At 37.2% G+C, this 18236-nt stretch overlaps 1 protein-coding gene across 15 annotated transcripts in view; it reads left to right on the forward strand.

The window, feature by feature from the left end:
- Positions 1 to 18236, forward strand: part of CNTN6 (contactin 6) — a 527574-nt gene that overhangs the window by 395053 nt on the left and 114285 nt on the right. For all 15 annotated transcript variants that reach the window (XM_078350141.1, XM_078350142.1, XM_078350148.1 and 12 more), the window contains one exon: positions 14238 to 14333. In XM_078350141.1, the coding sequence (XP_078206267.1) occupies positions 14238 to 14333 (96 nt within the window). The remainder of the gene's footprint in view (positions 1 to 14237; positions 14334 to 18236) is intronic.

An 18236-nucleotide genomic window follows, 5' to 3' on the forward strand; every position in this document is an offset into this window, starting at 1 on the left:
AGCTGTGTTTGGAGTGTTCTGAACACAGGTGAAAGGATGGGGTAAACAGGGCCATATCATATGGGGCTTTAAGTAACTTAGTAAACCATTTAAAGTCATCTTTATTTCTCTGAGTTGACTGATCACTAATCAAATATTTTTGAGTACCTACTATGGGCCAGTACTTACTGGTACTGCAAAGGTAAACCTGTACACATTTTGTGGAAAGGCATTGATACAAACAGCAGCAGTCAAGTAGGGTTATTTCTTAAAAAGATTTTATAAATACATGAGTTAGTGAACAAAGTCTACATTTAACTTATTGTTATAGTAAATTATAATGCAATGCAAGCAATTCACTTCTTTTTAAACTTATTGGATCAACCAATATTCCCTGAGCCACCTGTCTATGAGGAGCAGACACAAAGAGGGAGGTTGAGTGGTTGATATCATTTGGGACTAAAAGTTCCAGTTTCAGCTTTAACTGTAACCTATAACTTAAACCAGCTTCATTTATATTTTTAAAATTCTTTTACAATTTTATCTTTCGTTAAAAAATAATAATTGTATATATTTATGGGGTAAAATGTGGTATTTTTATATATATTTAGATTGTGGAATGGTTAAATCATGCTAATTAAATTTGTCACCCCACATACTTGTCATTTTTGTGGTAAAAACATTTAAAATACACTCTTCTAGCAATTCTGAAACATACGAGACATTATTATTTATTACTGTTACCATTCTGTACAATAGCTTACTAAAGCTTATTCTTCTTGTGTCCTTGAAACTTTACACTCTTTGATCAACATTTCCCCATTTCCTATGCACCCCTCTCTGCCAGCATCTGCTAACCACCATTCTACTCTCTGTTTATACAAATTTAACTTTTTGATTCCTTGCATGAGTGAGATAATTTGGTATTTGTCATTCTGTTACTGGCTTATTTTACCTAGCATAATGTACTCCAGGTTCATCCATATGGCCACAAATGACAGAATTTCCTTTTTTTTTTAAGGCTGTATCAGGATAGTATTTCATTATGTATATATGCCACATATTTGTTATCCATTTACCTGATGATGGACATTTAAGTTGCTTCCATATCATTGCTATTGTGGATAATGCTGCAATGAACACTGGAATGCAGATAGCTCTTTGGCATACTGATTTCAATTCCCTTGGATATACACCAGAAGTGGGATTGCTAGATCATATGGTAATTCTATCATTAGTTGTATCAGTTGGCACTCTCTGCCCCTTCACCTCTAGATGAAACCTATGTACTATTCTCCAGGAAAATCAGTGTCCAGATACATTCCATTGTAACCCAATGAACAGACATTTCCATGACACTTCTGGCTCCAACTTTTGCTGAAGTCCCATTCTCTGCTCTTGGTCTTACAGTTTTTCCCCACTTCTCCATCCTTGTTCTTACTAAAGAGTAGAACTGTTTTTTTAATTCTGTCTCTCAAACAACACATTGATAAAATAAACACATGCCTAGAGACTTTTGTTTGTAACAAAATGTTTGTTGACATTTAGGGGAGGAGTATTGACATAGAAAACACAAATTATTTATTTATTTATTATTATTTTTTGGGATGAAGCCTCGCTGTGTTGCCCAGGATGGAGTGCAGTGGTGCTATCTCTGCTCACTGCAGCCTCTGCCTCCTGGGTTGAAGTGATTCTTCTGCCTCAGCCTCCTTAGTAGCTGGGATTACAGGCACATACCATCATGCCGGGGTAATTTTTGTATTTTGAGTAGAGACATGATTTCACCATGTTGGTCAGGCTGATCTCGAACTCCTGACCTCATGATCCACCCGCCTCGGCCTCCCAAAGTGCTGGGATTACAGGCGTGAGCCACTGCGTTCAACCTGAGAAAACACAAATTATTATAAAAAGAAAAGACTGTTTCTACGAGTCCTTCAACATTCTATATGTTGATTTTCTTTTTGTTCTGTTCTCTCCTCTCCACCAAGTCCTTCTTCATGGCAAGTGCAGTCAGACCACTTTGATTGTCTCAAAGATGTCTTGTCTCCTAATATGCCATGTCCTCTGGAGCTCAGATGGCCCATTTTCCTCAACAGAATTTTTTAGCTTCAGTCATCTGTACATCATCTTTGTGTTTCTTGAAATATCAATGTACTATCTGTACTATTTTCTGTGTTTCCCAAATTGCTTAGATTTTTTAATGAGTACATTTGTTTGAAAAAACATATTTATTATCACTGTATTTAGAAAGCTAGTGTCATTCATCACTAATAGAAGAAAACTTTAACAGCCATACATAGTTATGAAAAGTTAAAGGTATTTGATTGCATAACACCTAAGTGCATCACCCATGCAACCAGTGATATCTCTCCCACACATTGGTAATATCTCTTCTGTCTATTTCTCAGGGTTACTGTCAACATTAAAAATGATGACAGAAATGAAAGAGTGGAAGTGTTTTGGAAAAAAAAAATGAGATTTTATTTAATAGTCTCTCTTTCCCTCCCTCCCTCCCTCCCTCCCTTCATCTAAATGATAATGCATGCCAGGCTCCTTATCACTGAACATAATTCTCTTAGTGCTGCTGAACTGGAGAAGCTGCAAAGAAAATGCAGTTTGCAGCTGTGACTCCAAAGACCTTGCTTGGAGTAAAACAATTCAATGGAAAAATGTCAGTATTTAGCATCAACCCTGAAGTCACTCTCCCTAATTCCAGTTGCGGAAGTTCTTGCAAATTGAAACCAGTAGGCTAAAACTCTGGTCAACTCAGAGCTTATGCCCATGGGAGGTCTTTTAAAAAATGTTCTTGCTTCATGCTTCTTGGATAAACAGGAGCATTAAGACCTTTACCCAGGAGCTCTGTCCTACTACCTCCAAAACTTGACCTTTTGTATTTTACATAGGTTGCAAACTTTGCAATATAACTTTCTGATTAAACCATCAAAATGAATAAAAGGGCTTATTAAAGGTTCTGTCTATGAAGAACCATAGCAGGTATAATGGTTTGCATAAACCACCCTTTGCACGTGGCCACGGGCCTCACTCCATCGAAATCGCTCTTGTTTACTCTAAGGAGAGTTACACAAGTGAATCAAGAGGGTGCTATAAATGCAGTTGTTCCTGGAAGGTTACAGGTTCCTCTAATTTGCCACCAAAACCGATACCTCTAGTCCCCCTTGCTGATGACCTGGCACAGGAGCTAATTAAAAGTGAGCTTGTGGCCAGACTCTCTGAGACTTCTGGGAAGCCAGTGGTTGGCCTGGTCTTTTGTTTCTGTTTTTGTTTTTCTGGAGTTGGAGTCTCAACTCTGTCACCCAGGCTGGAGTGCAGTGGTGCGATCTCAGCTCACTGCAACCTCTGCCTCCTGGGTTCAAGTAATTCTCCTGCCTCAGCCTCCCAAGTAGCTGGGATGACAGACACAAACCACCATATCTGGCTAATTTTTGGTATCACTTGGCCTTTTTTGTTACCTACCACATGCTAAGACTTAAGTGTAAGTCCAGGATGTACTTTCCCAAGTGACAGGGCAGACTGTGTTCACTTGCTCTTTTATAAAAACAAACTCTTTTTGCAGTCCTCTTTTCCTTCTCCTTTCTCTCCTTTTTTTCCCTCTCCCACCATGGAGCAGAGAAAGTAGTATCCTGAACAGCTGAAAATGTTCTGGAGTCAGAGCTGAGTAGGAGTCCCTATCCAACTAAAAGGCTTTCTTTTATTTTTTTAGCTGTGTGGTCATGAGCAAATTGCTTAATCTTTCTGAGCATTGGTGCGTATATTTATGAAATGGGAATCACATGGTACCTACATCTCATTTTGTTTATAATTCAGGAGCTGGAAGAGTCTCAGTAATTAAGAGATCCCCAGTCCTAGTACTAGGAAGCCCCTCTCATGGTACCCCTCCATAGCTCTTACTGGTTGCCATCAAATTTTTAACCAAAATCTAATAAACACCTGATATTGGACATAAATTTGGAATGCTGTTATACAAGTAGGAAGTAAGAAGGTATTTTAAGAGTTTCTATTGTCAAATTCATTTACAATCCAAGTTAAAATTTCTCTTTCTTGGGAAAGGTAAAGTAATATTTATAAAAATTCACAAATAAGTGGAGAGCAAGTGAATTGTTTTTTGGTCTCCTGGGAATAATGAATTCGTCAATCTGACCTTTGGTTGAGTCACTTTAGTGTCTGTAATGGCGATGAAATATACATGTTTCTGATGCCATTAAGGGCTTTCTCAGCGGCAACCTCTTATATTCTTTCTGATAGAAACACATGCCTTGATGACACAGCTGATTCCACACTTTCCCACGTTCTGCAGTGCACCCTGAGGATGATTTACCTGAAGATCTGGCCTTTTCTGGATACTCCCCTTTTTACACTTAAACAATATTTATATCACTCATAAATCCCAAGAAGCATAAATTGACCCTAAGATATCTCTTTAGAGATTATTGGCTACAAAGGTTTTGACCCTGTCCTTCCTGCAGAACAATAGTTGATAAAACTACAGTGGGCTGTGTAGGTTACTAGGCAGTGAGGTTCACTAACTCTCAATCTAACAACTTGTGTCAAGTAGGTGAAACATTCTCTGGAATAAAATTCAGTGTGTCGTGGCAGTACCTGGAATAAAATTCATATTTTTTTTTGACTTTAGGTCTTTTTTTTTTCTATTCATTCATGAGCATGTAAGCTGCCACTGAATAGGAAGAGAAGTAAGTCTTGACTTAATCTTCAAGAAAACATGTCTGGTTACATCATCAGACACTGAGATGAAAGCTGAAAAAAAAAGCCAATTAAAAATTCAAGCTAGGGGTGGTGGCACACATCTCTAATCCTAGCTACTCAGGAGACTAAGCCAGGAGGATCACATGAGCCCAGAGGTTTGAGGTAGTGAGCTATGATCAAGCCACTCTACTACAGCCTTGGCAGAAGAATGAGACCCTGTCTCAAAAATTATAAAATAAATAAAAATAAAAATTTAAAACATCCTAATTTTGTTCATGTGCCCTGATATCATCAATAATAATGTTCCTCACATAATGTATTTTGTACTTAACATCTTCTACATATATCAAATATATTATGTCATTTTTTTCTCTGAGGCAGGTACTATTAGCTAGCTTATTTTAAAAGTAAAGAAAACTGAGGTAGAGACTAAATAATCTGTCCTAAATCAATAGCTAGTGCATACATGGCCAAGCTAGCATTTGAACACTGATAGTCTAACACTAAACTTACATTTTTGATTATTTTGTTCAATCACTAAGCCGTTTAAGGAATTCATTCGTGGGTTATTTAATCTATTTTGCATGCCACCTGTATCACCTTCCTTTCAAGAACACCAAAGATCAGTTGCCTGTTACTAGTTAAGTAATCTGGCATCTCAATGTAGCCTATGCAATTCCATAATTATCTTCTGTCTATCTCATCTACTTTTAAATGTAGGGAATATGCCTGCTTGGTAAGAAGGAAGTTTGAGTCCAGCCCATATCTAGCACTTGTAGGTTTTATTTTTGTTATAAGTGTCACTGTTCTTAACCATTTATCAGACAAAGAGTTCATTGTAAAAAATCAAATCCAGTCTGATGTGTATGTTATCATAGACCAATTACCTAATTGGTATTTCATATCTCTTTACTTGTTTAACTTGTGAAATGCTTCTCTCCCTGCAAACCTAAATGCTGGGCTGTTAGGAAAAAAACACACATGATGCATTTCTTCCTATTACCTTATTGTTATTTTTTTAATAAAAAAATCCTTCTCAGTGAATTTATTATATTCCCAGAAAAACAAGAAAGAACTAGTTTTCTCTCTACTTATATATAAATTTTTATGAAAATTCTTTTACACCCCCAAAACTGAGGAATTTTAACTTGGACTGTAAACGGATTTGACACCACAAACTCTTAAAATAACTTCTTACTTCCTACTTGGATATTAGCATTCCAAATTTCTGACCAATTCTAAGATTTAGCTATTGCCTCTTTTACAGCATTTGACAATAGCATTGTGCTTGATTAAGTTATGTCATGTTGTGTTACTGAGTACTAGCTGGGAAACATAATAGTATCATGAACACCGTGACTGAGTATTTGGCATCCAGAAAATGATAGTGGAAAATGAAACTAGTTTCAGTAGAGATATTTCTGTGTGCCACTTAATAAAGGCATGGGAAAATTAATTATTATAGAACTAAAACTAAATCAGTCAAGAAATAGGAAATAGCAACATGAACAATTTTGGTATTGTTCATAACTTGTCCTCTTCAAAGGAGAAAAGTATGGAGAGATAGAACTTTAGAATAACCTCACTATAATGTCTTGAGATTCTTAAGAGTATTTTAATGCTGAAAGTTGCATATATTATATCTGGGAGCTCTGTGGGACTTGTGCAGAATAGGGATTTGTTTTCTTAGTGTCTTTTACCATTTCTCTCTTGTTGGGCAGAGTATCAGCGTTTCCTTGCCCAACAAAATGTTTTTGCCATGGGCCAAAACAAATACCTTCAACATGGGAACCACATCATGAAGGTGAACAAGTGCCCCAACATCTTATTTACTCCAGAACAAGCTTTCAGTGCTGAACTTCTTCAGGAGGTTTCTCAAAGGGTGAAAATAGTATTTGGTTGGTGGAAAGCAGAGAGTAGGGTAAAATAAATCATGCAGTTTAAAATTTGATTGAATGTCTTCGAAGTCATCAGTAATTGAAATTGCTTTTACGGTGTGGAAAGAGAAAAGGTCTGTGAGAGTCAGTATGGTCTGGTGGTTAAGTGAATGTGCTCTAGAACCACAGTATTTGTTTTCTTACTTTGTCTTTCTTTGTTTTTGCTTTTTGAAACAAAGTCTTGCTCTGTCTCCCAGGCTAGAGTGTGGAGTGCAGCTCACTGAAACCTCTGCCTTCTGAGTAGCTGGGACCACAGGTACATGCTACTGTACTAGGCTAATTTTTATATTTTAGTAGAGACAGGTTTCACCATGTTGCCTGGGCTTGTGTTCAACTCCTTGCCTATGTGATCCACCCTCCTCAGCCTTCCAAAGTGCTAAGATTATAGATAGTCTTGAGCCATGGCACCTAGTCTAGAGTCACAGCATTTGGAATTAAATTTTATTTCCTTTACTTATAACTTGTGTGAACTTGTATAGATCAATCAATTTCTGTGTGTGACAGCAGGAGCAGAGAAAGCTAAACTTCTTGGCAGATAAAAATGGAGGGACATTTTTCCCCCTGCTCCTGAAAGAAGGGATTGTATTAGGGAAGTTATAGAAGAGAGACTGCAGTACACAAGCAAGTAAAAGAAGTAACCAAAGGGCCTCTAGGAACCATATATCTAATATTTGATTCTAAGGTATTTGCATTGCATATGCTTACATCAGTAATGCTGACACTGGCTCAAAATTTGATAGTGGTGGTGCATCACACCTCTGTGTCTGTGCCGGGGGGGGTGCATTACATTGGTCAAAATAAGGGGCTACACTCTGTGTTCACATGCAGATACAGGGAGAGATGTAAGGGTGGAGATAAATCAAGAAATACACAGAGGGGAAAAAATAAGGATTCAGAGGATTCAGGACATCACAAACAGAACTACTTCTAGAAACTACAAATTCTCGGGAGAGAGAAAGCACCTTTACCTCTCCCCTAGGAATTTGTACAGCTCTTTGGTAAAGCGTTAGGCTTTCAGTTGTTTGTTTGTTTAAACATAGAGTATTAGTTTATGTTAATTTTATAAATTATAAGTGGCAAGGAGATCCCAGGTAACATCTGGAGAGCAGGACAGCACAGTGTTTGAGTGTGAGATCTGGAGCTAGAGTGATATGGTTTGCATGTGTCCCTACCCAAATCTCATCTTGAATTGTAGTTGCTATAATCCCCACATGTCATGGGGAGGACCCAGTGAGAGATAATGGAGTCATGAGGGCAAGGTTTTCCCATGCTGTTCTCCTGATAGTGAGTAAGTCTCACAAGATCTGATGGTTTTATAAAAGGCAGTTCCCTTGCATATGCTGTCTTGTCTGCCACCATGTAAGAAGGGTCTTTGCTCCTCCTTCACCTTCCACCATGATTATGAGGCCTCCCCAAGCCATGTGGAGCTGAGTCCATGAAACCTCTTTTTCTTTATGAATTATCCAGTCTCTGTTATTTCTTCATAGCAGTATGAAAATGGACTAATAGACTCTCATTTTCAAGCCTATCTGGACACATAAAAACTGAGACAACTTTGGTCAGTGGCCAGTAATCTGTGAACCTCTATTTCCTCCTTTGCTAAACAAATGTAACAATGCTACAGGTGATTGTGAGGCTTACAGGTGATTCTGAGTATTCAATGAGTGTACTTATCAGAGCATCTGGCGTGTAATAGCTATTGTCCATATACAAAAAAAAATGAAAGAACAAAGAAAGAATTTGAAATATTACAATGAAATAATTCATACATAGTAAATGGAAAAAAATATCATTACTTGGATTTTTAACAACTCAATTGAGCGTACTATGTCCTACTATAAGCATGCCCATTTTTCTGGTGAATATTTTCCCTATCTCCAGCTTTTCAGGTGCTCTCTCTTGGTCCTGATAAATGGATCCTGGGTACCTATAGCCTCCCCTCAAGCTTATGAGGCTTGGCAAACCACTGACCTACTTTTGTGTCAGGGGCTGGTACTGCCAAACGCATCCTCTGATTGTGATCCTCAGGCCTTGGCAGGAAATGTACAGTTATCTTGCTTTAATTAGGCTGAGATTCATTCCTACATGTGGCAGCTGCAAAGATATATTCTCTTTACAATTAGATGTTACAATACTTGTATTGCCTGAACCTTAATTTTAAGTACATTTTGGTGGCCCTTGTCCCTCCTTTGCACCTTGATTGCTCCAAGAGAGAGCATATGGGCCAGTAATTCTTTAAAGCTCATTTTATGGGCCATTCTCAGGCACTTCCTGCTGGCCTTTGGAACAGAGCCTTGTTTGTGACTGCATTTTTGCTTATGCTCCTGCCAAATGCTTCCTCCAAAACCAGCAATAAAACCACAGGACCTGATAAGCCATGGTCATCAGAATGGCTTAATGAGAGCAACCTCAACAATTGGGGTCGTTAACAGCAACCAGCACTGCAGGATTTGTAGCCCATGCACAAGGGCAGCCTGGGTAGGTCACCTTTGTGGTCTATGAGATATCTCCAAGTATTATAGAATTTGAGACCATCTCAAAGAACGATCTCATTCTAAGCAATTTTCTTTTAAGCAAAAATGGATAGGACAGAAATAGAAACTGGTGGTTCTCTCTGGCCTCTCCTAGTAGAAGAATAAATCTAGCATTCTTAAAGGTCTTACAGAGCAAAGGAAATATTCATTGGGTGCTTGTATGGCTACCTAATTCAGTGAACCTTGCCTCAGTAAATGATCTGATCTGAATTAAATTCTGTTTCCAGCTAGCAGAAGGGTATTTGAAATACAGATTGGATATGTACAATAGACCTTGTTCAAAGCATATTCATGTAAGATGGCATGTAGTTTAAATAAGGCAAAATTATATCTTGTCTATGATCTATGTGCTATTAAACAGCTTTAAAATGTAAATTATTAATTAAAACCTGTGAACTAGTAACATTTTGGAATGATTGTTTGATAGCTAACAGGACTTGTGTGACTTTTGAGAGGCGTTGATTTCCTTTCATGTCAGCTAATAGAAATGCCATTGTAATCATAAAAGGCACAGAGAAATTATGTCACAAGCGGATGGTATTTAACTGGAAGTGAACACAGAATATATTAACGTATCAGTGTTCTTATCAACAGTGTGTTATAATGACTTCTGATTAACACTGAAAAGATGATTGATGTCCCTGGGATTGTAGAGCACTGACAATGTGACATTGAGAGAATTCAATCCAAAGCTTGTTAATTTCATAGAATCATTCAAATTCTCATTAATCCTTTGTGACTGTGTTTGTCTTTGTGACCATTACAATGTAGTCACAATTTAATGGGACCTTTCAAAAACAATAGTAAGGAAAAAACCCTTAAAATTGTCACCTAGGGTGATTATTACTAGAAACAGAAACAATGATGTCAGTATTTTTTTAAAATAAAGTTTATTAGGCTAATTTTTATTCAGGAGTCACATTTAAACTGATGCAAGCCAAAGTCATAAAGGACCCCTAAGTCAAGGCAATAGTTGACATCAACAGTGCCAACATATGTAGGCTGATTTAGTTCCATGGCCAAAGAAGAAAGGAAGCATATTTGATGTGAATTCCTCTATGAGAAACATGGCAGGCATGTCGGGTCCTAGATTAGTATAAAGCTAATGACTACTGATTGAGAGCAGTTGGAGAAAGGGAAGGGGGTGTAGTTGAGGATCAGTAGAGTATCCTAGTCAAGTACTTTTATTATTAAAAGTATAGAAAATATAAGACTTGCTAAACTTACATATCAGAACTAGTGAATCTATTTTATTAAACTAATACTTTACATAGATTGAAAGTAATGTTTACTAAAAGAACACTGATATGGAAAGTAATATAGTTAGTAGAGATAAACTGTGGATGTTTCAACTAAAATCATCTACCTACAAAAATTTTATTGGAGCTAGAATGTGGTATTTATCTTGGGTTTTTAGATTAGTGTATCTGAACTTTGTATCAGGCAGAGGAAAATGTAATGATTGGCCCTAACCACTTGGAATGTCATAATAATAGTAGTTACCACTACCCAGTAGCAGTAATTACCAATATTCCAGGCTTTAGTCTAGATACTTTACATTCATTATTTTATTTAATCCCTATAACAACCCTGCTAAAATAGGTATGTTCATTGGATCTTTTATCTTCGTAAATGACCTGCCTAACCCTCTTCCATCAGTTTGATTGAAAAATTTGAAACTACCCCCCAAAAACTTTCTCATCTAACCTGGCAAAAACTCTACAGTCCATCTTACATAAGCACATATATATTTTGTTTTGGGTTCTCCTTCCTTACAAAGGCCAATCCTTCCACTGGGCTCTCATTATCACCTTTTGGGCTTTACAAGGACCTTATTCTATCTGTGTCCTGAATCATCAATCTCTTTCTTTACTTGATCATTTATTTCAGTATAGTGGCCTTACCCTCCATACCCTTTGGTATTCTTCCTAAATCTCATCTCTTATTCATAGCCAACTCAAGAGTTCTCATGACTGTGATCTCCATGTCCTTATCTTCTATCTACTGTCCACTTCTCCTCCCCAAACTCTATTGAAACTTTTCTTGCCAATATCACATATGACCAACATGTTTTATCTTGTATGCTCACATATTATTCCACCTCTAGTTGTTGCTTTTTGCACACACTCTCACTCATCTCTACGGTTCTCTACCTCTCTATATAGATATTTTTCAAGGTTAGCTCCAAGACAACTGTCCACCAATTTGCTCATGCCAAAAGTTTAAGAGTCACCCCAGCAGGTTTACCTTCATAGCTATGACTTCAAATATGATGTATATACTGATAAATCCCATTCTTAGCACTAAGCTTGTTTTCCTGCAACTAGATGGTCCTATCTGGGGGTGATGGGAGACAGTGACAAATGATTAGGCTTTAGATTCTCATAAGGAGTGTGCAACTTAGATCCCTCACATGTGCAGTTCACAATAGGGTTTGTGTGCTATGATACTCTAATGCCACTGCTGATCTAATAGGAGGCAGAGCTCAGGCAATAATGTGAGTGAGGGTGAATGGCTGTAAATAAAGATGAAGCTTTGCTTACTTGCCTGCCACTCACCTCCGGCTGTATGGTTTGGGGTTGGAGACCCCTGTTTTACAAATAATTATTTGTAATATTGTCACTTAGATAGCTCATGGATAATAAAAATTTAATAGACACAAAATGAAATTCTTGAATTCCCTTAAATAATACCAATAATTTATTTCAAGTAGACCACAATAAGGTTGTTATAAAATAAACAAAACAAAACAAATGTACAATATATAATCTTTAGAACACATGATGGGTAATCTCTACTTTCACCTCTCCTATCCATTCCTCTAAGATAACCAATGTGCATTTTTTAAAAAGTCCATTCTATAACTTTATACCAATTTAACAAGATGCTTATATTAAGTTTTTACTGTTTTTTCTTCCATAGTAGGATAATGATATGTCAATATTTAGTGACAATTTTAGAAACATGACATTAAGAATCTTCCAAGTCAAACCATTTAGACTTGATGTATTCTCTCTAATCTTCAATGATACGACATTCTATGCATGTTCCATATATGATTCAACAATGTGCACTGCTATATTATTAAATTATTTCCAATCCATTTTATTAATTTTTTAATTTAAAGCAAATATATTATACACACAAAGCCCACGATATCCTGCTTCCTACTGCACTTTCATTGAAGCCTTGCCGTTATGCCTTAACAACACTGGCTTCTATTCAATGCCATGAAACTTCCCTGCATTTTTTTCTATCCAGAAATTTAGTACTGTTTTTTTTCATTCTGGAAGAAATGCTTTCCTTGTTTCTTATCACCATTGGATGGCTGTCTCTTTCTTATCTGTCAGATTAGTGCTCTCTTCTTTTCTCTTACAGGATCTCTTAGGGTAAAAAGTTAAACTGTTGTGACAGAGACCCAAAAACAAATGCTTCAAACAAGACAGAAGTTCACTTATATGTAATATAATGATCTAAAGTTGATGTTCCAGGTTAGCCATGTTTCTACTCCAGGTAGTCACTCAAATGCCCAGGTGAATGGTGGCTCTTTTGTGTTCAACACATGGCTTTCAAGATCTCCCATATCATTGGCAATTTAGGTGGGAGTGGTGTTAGGTGGATCAGGAACATCAAAATTTGTGGAGATTTCCTCCCAAACATACTAAGTGCAAGTTTCACTCATCATTTTTGCTTGCCATATTTAGCTGCAAAGAAGTCTGGGAAATGTAATCTCCGGTTAGACAAGCATGTTTGATCAACAAGTCTACTTATTATGGGAGAAGGGAGAATAGATCTTGGTAGACATTTTCAGTCTACACTCAGAACACTTACCACAATTTGTAAATGATGTATTTTTAAAAAAAAACAATCTTCTGATCTTCCAATTAGATGGTAAGCACAATAAGCGTAAAATACCTGCTTGTTTTATTCACAACTAAACCTTCTGCCCTAAATACAACTTCTGTCTTTTAGTAGGTTCTGTTTTTTGTTTTTTGTTTTTTTTTTTGAGATTGAGTCTGACGCTGTTGCCCAGGCTGGAGACTAAGTCTGGCTCCAACTCCCAGGTTGGAGTGCAGTGGTGCCATCTTGGTTCATTGCAACCTCCACCTCCTGGGTTCAAGCAGTTCTCAAGCCTCAGCCTCCTGACATAGATGGGATTACAGGTGTGTGCCACTGTGTCTAGCTAATTTTTGTAATTTTAGTAGAGATAGGGTTTTGCCATAATGGCCAAGCTGGTCTCAAATTTCTGGCCACAAGTATTCCTCCCTCCTTAGCTTCCCAAAGTGCTGAGATTACGGGAGTGAGCCACCACACCTAGCCCAGTAGGTTAACTCGTTAAATAACTGATTGAATGAATGAAAGGATTTTAAAGGTAAAGAAACTGAGGCTCAAAGAAGTTAAACAATTTAGGAGAATGGGTGACTATTCTTCAGGAAGGTGGAAAGATGTAAGCCTCAGATGGATGGCTTAACAAGGTAGCTAGTAAGCACTCTGAATTTCTGTGATTCTGTTATGTAGGAAATCACCACATTCCAAATAAGATTATGAGCCTGCTTTGTAAAGGAATAAATCAAGAGAAAATTGAAAATATACTTTCTGTCTCATTGGTTCTGTCACAAAGAACTCCTTCCCTCATATTATTACGTCCTAAATTCTCATAGACGCCAACCACAGATTAAAATGGCAACCATTAATCTAAGATGCTGGAAGACTGTGGCAAACTTGTGACATACCTTTTTAAAATCACACCTTCCTTGGACAGGTTTGCCTATAAATATGTGTTGGGTGTAACAGATTTCCTGCTAGGATACACTGGAAGAACAAAAGTAAACAGATAGTCAGTATTGTCTTTATCACATACTGTGTTTAATTAAAAAGGAAGAAAGAAACACAAGATTTTGCAAAATAATAATCAGTGCAGTTAAATTGATTGTCAACTGACTTCTGATCAGCAAAGTATGACTATTCATTCCCCTTAATAATAAAAATACTCTGGAGATTCTTCTTTCAAATGTTTCTTCTGCAAAGTAACTAATTATAAATCTGATTTTCTTTGTTTTCCAAGATATTGAAGACTTTGAAACTAAAACAAGAAGCACAGTATCTGTCCGAGAAGGTCAAGGTGTGGTGCTTCTCTGTGGCCCACCACCACATTTTGGAGGTATGATGGGGTAATTTGGGTCACATCATTAATGCGGTCACTTGGAGAGTGACGTGAGCACATCAGGTCTTAGAGTCAACGATAACCTTTCATCAAATCAAAGGAACTGTGAAATCTTGTCAAGCTCATCTACTGCATACAAGCAGTTCTATATTCAAATGTTTTCTACTAAAAATATTTTTTCAAGTGGCCACACAGCAAATATGTCTTTAAGGAGATACAGCATGGCATTGTACATAGGGTGAGTACCAGGACTTTGTAGAGAAACTGACCACAGCTATAATTTGGTGCTGTGACAGGCAAACTTCATGACAAGGGGGCAATTTATTTAACCCACCTTGAGGCTTGCTTTTCTCATCTATAAAATAGAAACATTAACTGATGTTTGTGTTTAGTTTTGTTGTAAATGTTAAATGAGCTAATAAATGTAAATTAAGTAGTGTAATGACTAGTAGTTTAATAAGTAAAGAAAGTTAAGATTGTTACTACATTTTTATTTTTGGCCTCTATGGAGAAGCATATTTCAACCAACACTCCTCTTGGTAATGTCACATTAATTATTGAAGGAGATAATTACGCATTAACTGGAAGCAAATTCTGTATAGCACCAAATCAGAATGTCTCCCAGCAATAGTAAAAATCAAGCAATAAATACCAACCTCTACTTTGGAAGACTTTGGATTGGTGAGTGGATTGCCTGTTGTCAGGTATCCAAACCACTTACTGATTCTCATCCCTTTGAGAAGAAGTGTCCCAAATTTCACATGATTTGGTAAACTTAGTCATGATTCTCAACTAATGGTGAACCTGGAGGAGGTAATGTGAAAACATCCATGGAGTCAGTTGGTACAATCCAATATCACTCTGACTATACAAAACACAGACTCAAGGACTTTAACATGTATTAGATTCTTAAATTTTGACAAAAACTTACAAGAGATATGTAAGTATAATTATTGTTTTACAGGCTCAGTACACTATAGAGAGGTAGAAAGAGGTTAATTAACTGGTCCAAGGTCACGCAGCTGGCAGGCAATGAAGCCAGTATTCAAATCTGGGAAGTCTGTCTCCCAGACCCTCAGCTCTTAACTCTCACTACCCTTGTTATAGTTGATTTCCACTCTGGAACAGGAGAACTTTTAATATACATAGGACAGACATTTAAAAATAAAATTTAAGCAATTTACTTTTAGTGTTAAACCAAATATTATGTATGAGCCTTGAGAAACTTGAAAGTATTTTCTATTATTATTTTTATACAACCTCATAAATTTTCACTAGCAAAAGAAAAGAAAGCTAATTCAAAGTTAGCAATATCTTATTCAGTATTATAACAGAGTATTATGGCATTATATTCACCTGAAATGACAGGGGAAGAGTTGCAGTGCTTTTAATGCTAAATTGAGATAAAATAATACGGTTGCAGAGCACACAAAATTGCTCAGGCTTTTTGTTGATGCTGATTTTTTAACTATATAGAAAACTCTTTTCCAGCACAGTAATCTAAGATGACAAAATATGCAAAATCATATCAGTTTCTGCTGTCAGTCTATGTCATTTTATGCTCTGATATTATTCAAAGATTCTTTACACTTTTGAAAATTGTTTTCAAGTTTTGTTTAGTTGGGAGTAAAAGAAATGTCAAATATTTGTAAATGAATCAGCTGTTTATGTAAAAAATAAAAAATATATATATATACGGATATATAAGGCAGCCAGACAGGGGACACTTGTTCATTACCTTGTCACCTATCAATGTTAAAGAAATGTTGATCTTTTTAAAGCATGTAAGGCCCTCATTATAATGGTGCCCCTGGGATCAATGACATAAAGTTACATTACAGATATACAAAAACTGCCTTAAATTAAGACCTTTGTAACTGAATACTTTTGCTGCATGGAAGTAAGGGCAAACATGTCTGATACCAATTTTTGTTTGTTTGTTTGTTTGTTTTGAGATGGAGTCTCCTAGGCTGGAGTGCAGTGGCAAGATCTCGGCTCACTGCAAACTCTGCCTCCCGGGTTCGAGTGATTCTCCTAACTCAGCCTCCTGAGTAGCTGGGATTGTAGGTGCACACCACCACACCCAGCTAATTTTTATTTAAAAATATAAAGTAGAGACAGGGTTTTACCATGTTGGCCAGGCTGGTCTCGAACTTTTAACCTCAGGTGATCCGCCTGCCCTGGCCTCCAAAATTGCTGGGATTACAGGCATGAGCCACCATGCTTGGCCCCAAATTTAATTATGTTACAAGTAGCATCTCATCACAATTCCAAGCATATTTGTTGGCTGAAAACTGTTTCTTGCTAAATTTAAAGTCCCTGTCTCCTTGATGACTTGCAGTTAAGGGACACTCTCAACTTGTAGAGGCTGCTGAATTTCTTGCAATGAACATTTGTCCATTGTAAAAGCCAGCAACAGAGAATCTCTCTCACATTAAGTCCCCCAAATACTTCAAACCTCGTTAGCTAGGAAGAGCCCCATCTCTTGTAAGGGCTTACCAGATAAAAATCATGCCCACAAAAGCTGAAGTCAGTTTCTTTGAATCAACCTGTGCCATCTAATCTTATCTAATCATGAGCGTGATCTCTCATCCTATTACAAGTCCCACTCCCACTCTGATGAAGAGAATTATACAAGGGCGTGGGCCATTGAAGGTCATCTTAGAATTTTGTCCTACAATACCTTTTTCAAATATTTTGTCTTCTATTTACAATCTCCCTAGAAGCTCTATATTTCCTACCACATATGGCTTTCACAGAGCAATGTCCTAGAAACATATTGTGGGGGCATACAGGGTTAACAGGGGACTGTAAAGTAAATGTTGGCATGGCCAAATTATTTTTTAAATTTCATGTGTAAATATTTAAAAAGCTTCTCATAAAGAAAAGTACCACAAACTTCACAGAGATAGAGGGCCACAGAGGATGCATTTTTTTTTTTTTTTTTTGGCAGAATCTCATTCTGTTGCCCGGGCTGGAGTGCAGTGGTACGATCTTGGCTCACCACAACCTCCACCTCCCAGGTTCAAGGGATTCACCTGCCTCAGACTCCCTAGTAGCTGGGACTACAGGTGCACACCACCATGCCCAGCTACTATTTATATTTTTAGTAGACACGGCATTTCACTATGTTGGCCACCCTAGTCTCAAACTCTTAACCTCATAATCTGCCTGCCTCGGCCTCCCAAAGTGCTAGAATTACAGGCATGAGCCACGGTGCTTGGCAAAGGCTGAAATTTTTACATCAAATTTTTGACAATTTAGTCTGTTGTCTTTTTCTACATAACCAGTCAGCAAGAATGAGTCTCACGGGGAGTTCTGCAACAAGGGAGAAATCATATTAAACTTGCTATTATCAGAACATCCTGAATTCTTTATGCTTTCTTTTTAGTGTATTCACATAAATATATACCAAACCATTTTTTTTAACAAGGAAAGCCTATCCAATACATTTTAGTGTGATATCTGTATATCTATATGTCTATATCTATAATCTTATAAGAGAGTTAGAAAAAGTATCAACATCGCTAAATTTTATAAATTTACCCAGAAAAGAATGGCTTCAGTTTTCAAAAACAAAACAGTAAAATGTCTAGATGGCTTTTCCATGTAAATGATTAGCCACAACCCCATGAAATAACCAACATAAACCAAATAAACACTGTTACAAAGTTGTCCTTTCTTCTGCATAAACAAAAGGAGAACTGACTCCAGTATAGACCTTCTGTGGATACTTTCTCCCCAGTTTGGAAGCACAAACACAGATGTGCTGCCCCTCTATAAAGGGAGGATTTGACAGGGAAAGGCTATTCTAGCACAGAAAGCATCACAGTGAAAAAGAAAATGAACCTAGGCAATAACGCCAGGACACAGTCCAAGACACTCTATTTTATCGTTTCA

This window comes from Callithrix jacchus, chromosome 15 (assembly GCF_049354715.1).
Source record: "Callithrix jacchus isolate 240 chromosome 15, calJac240_pri, whole genome shotgun sequence".
NCBI lineage: Eukaryota > Metazoa > Chordata > Mammalia > Primates > Cebidae > Callithrix > Callithrix jacchus.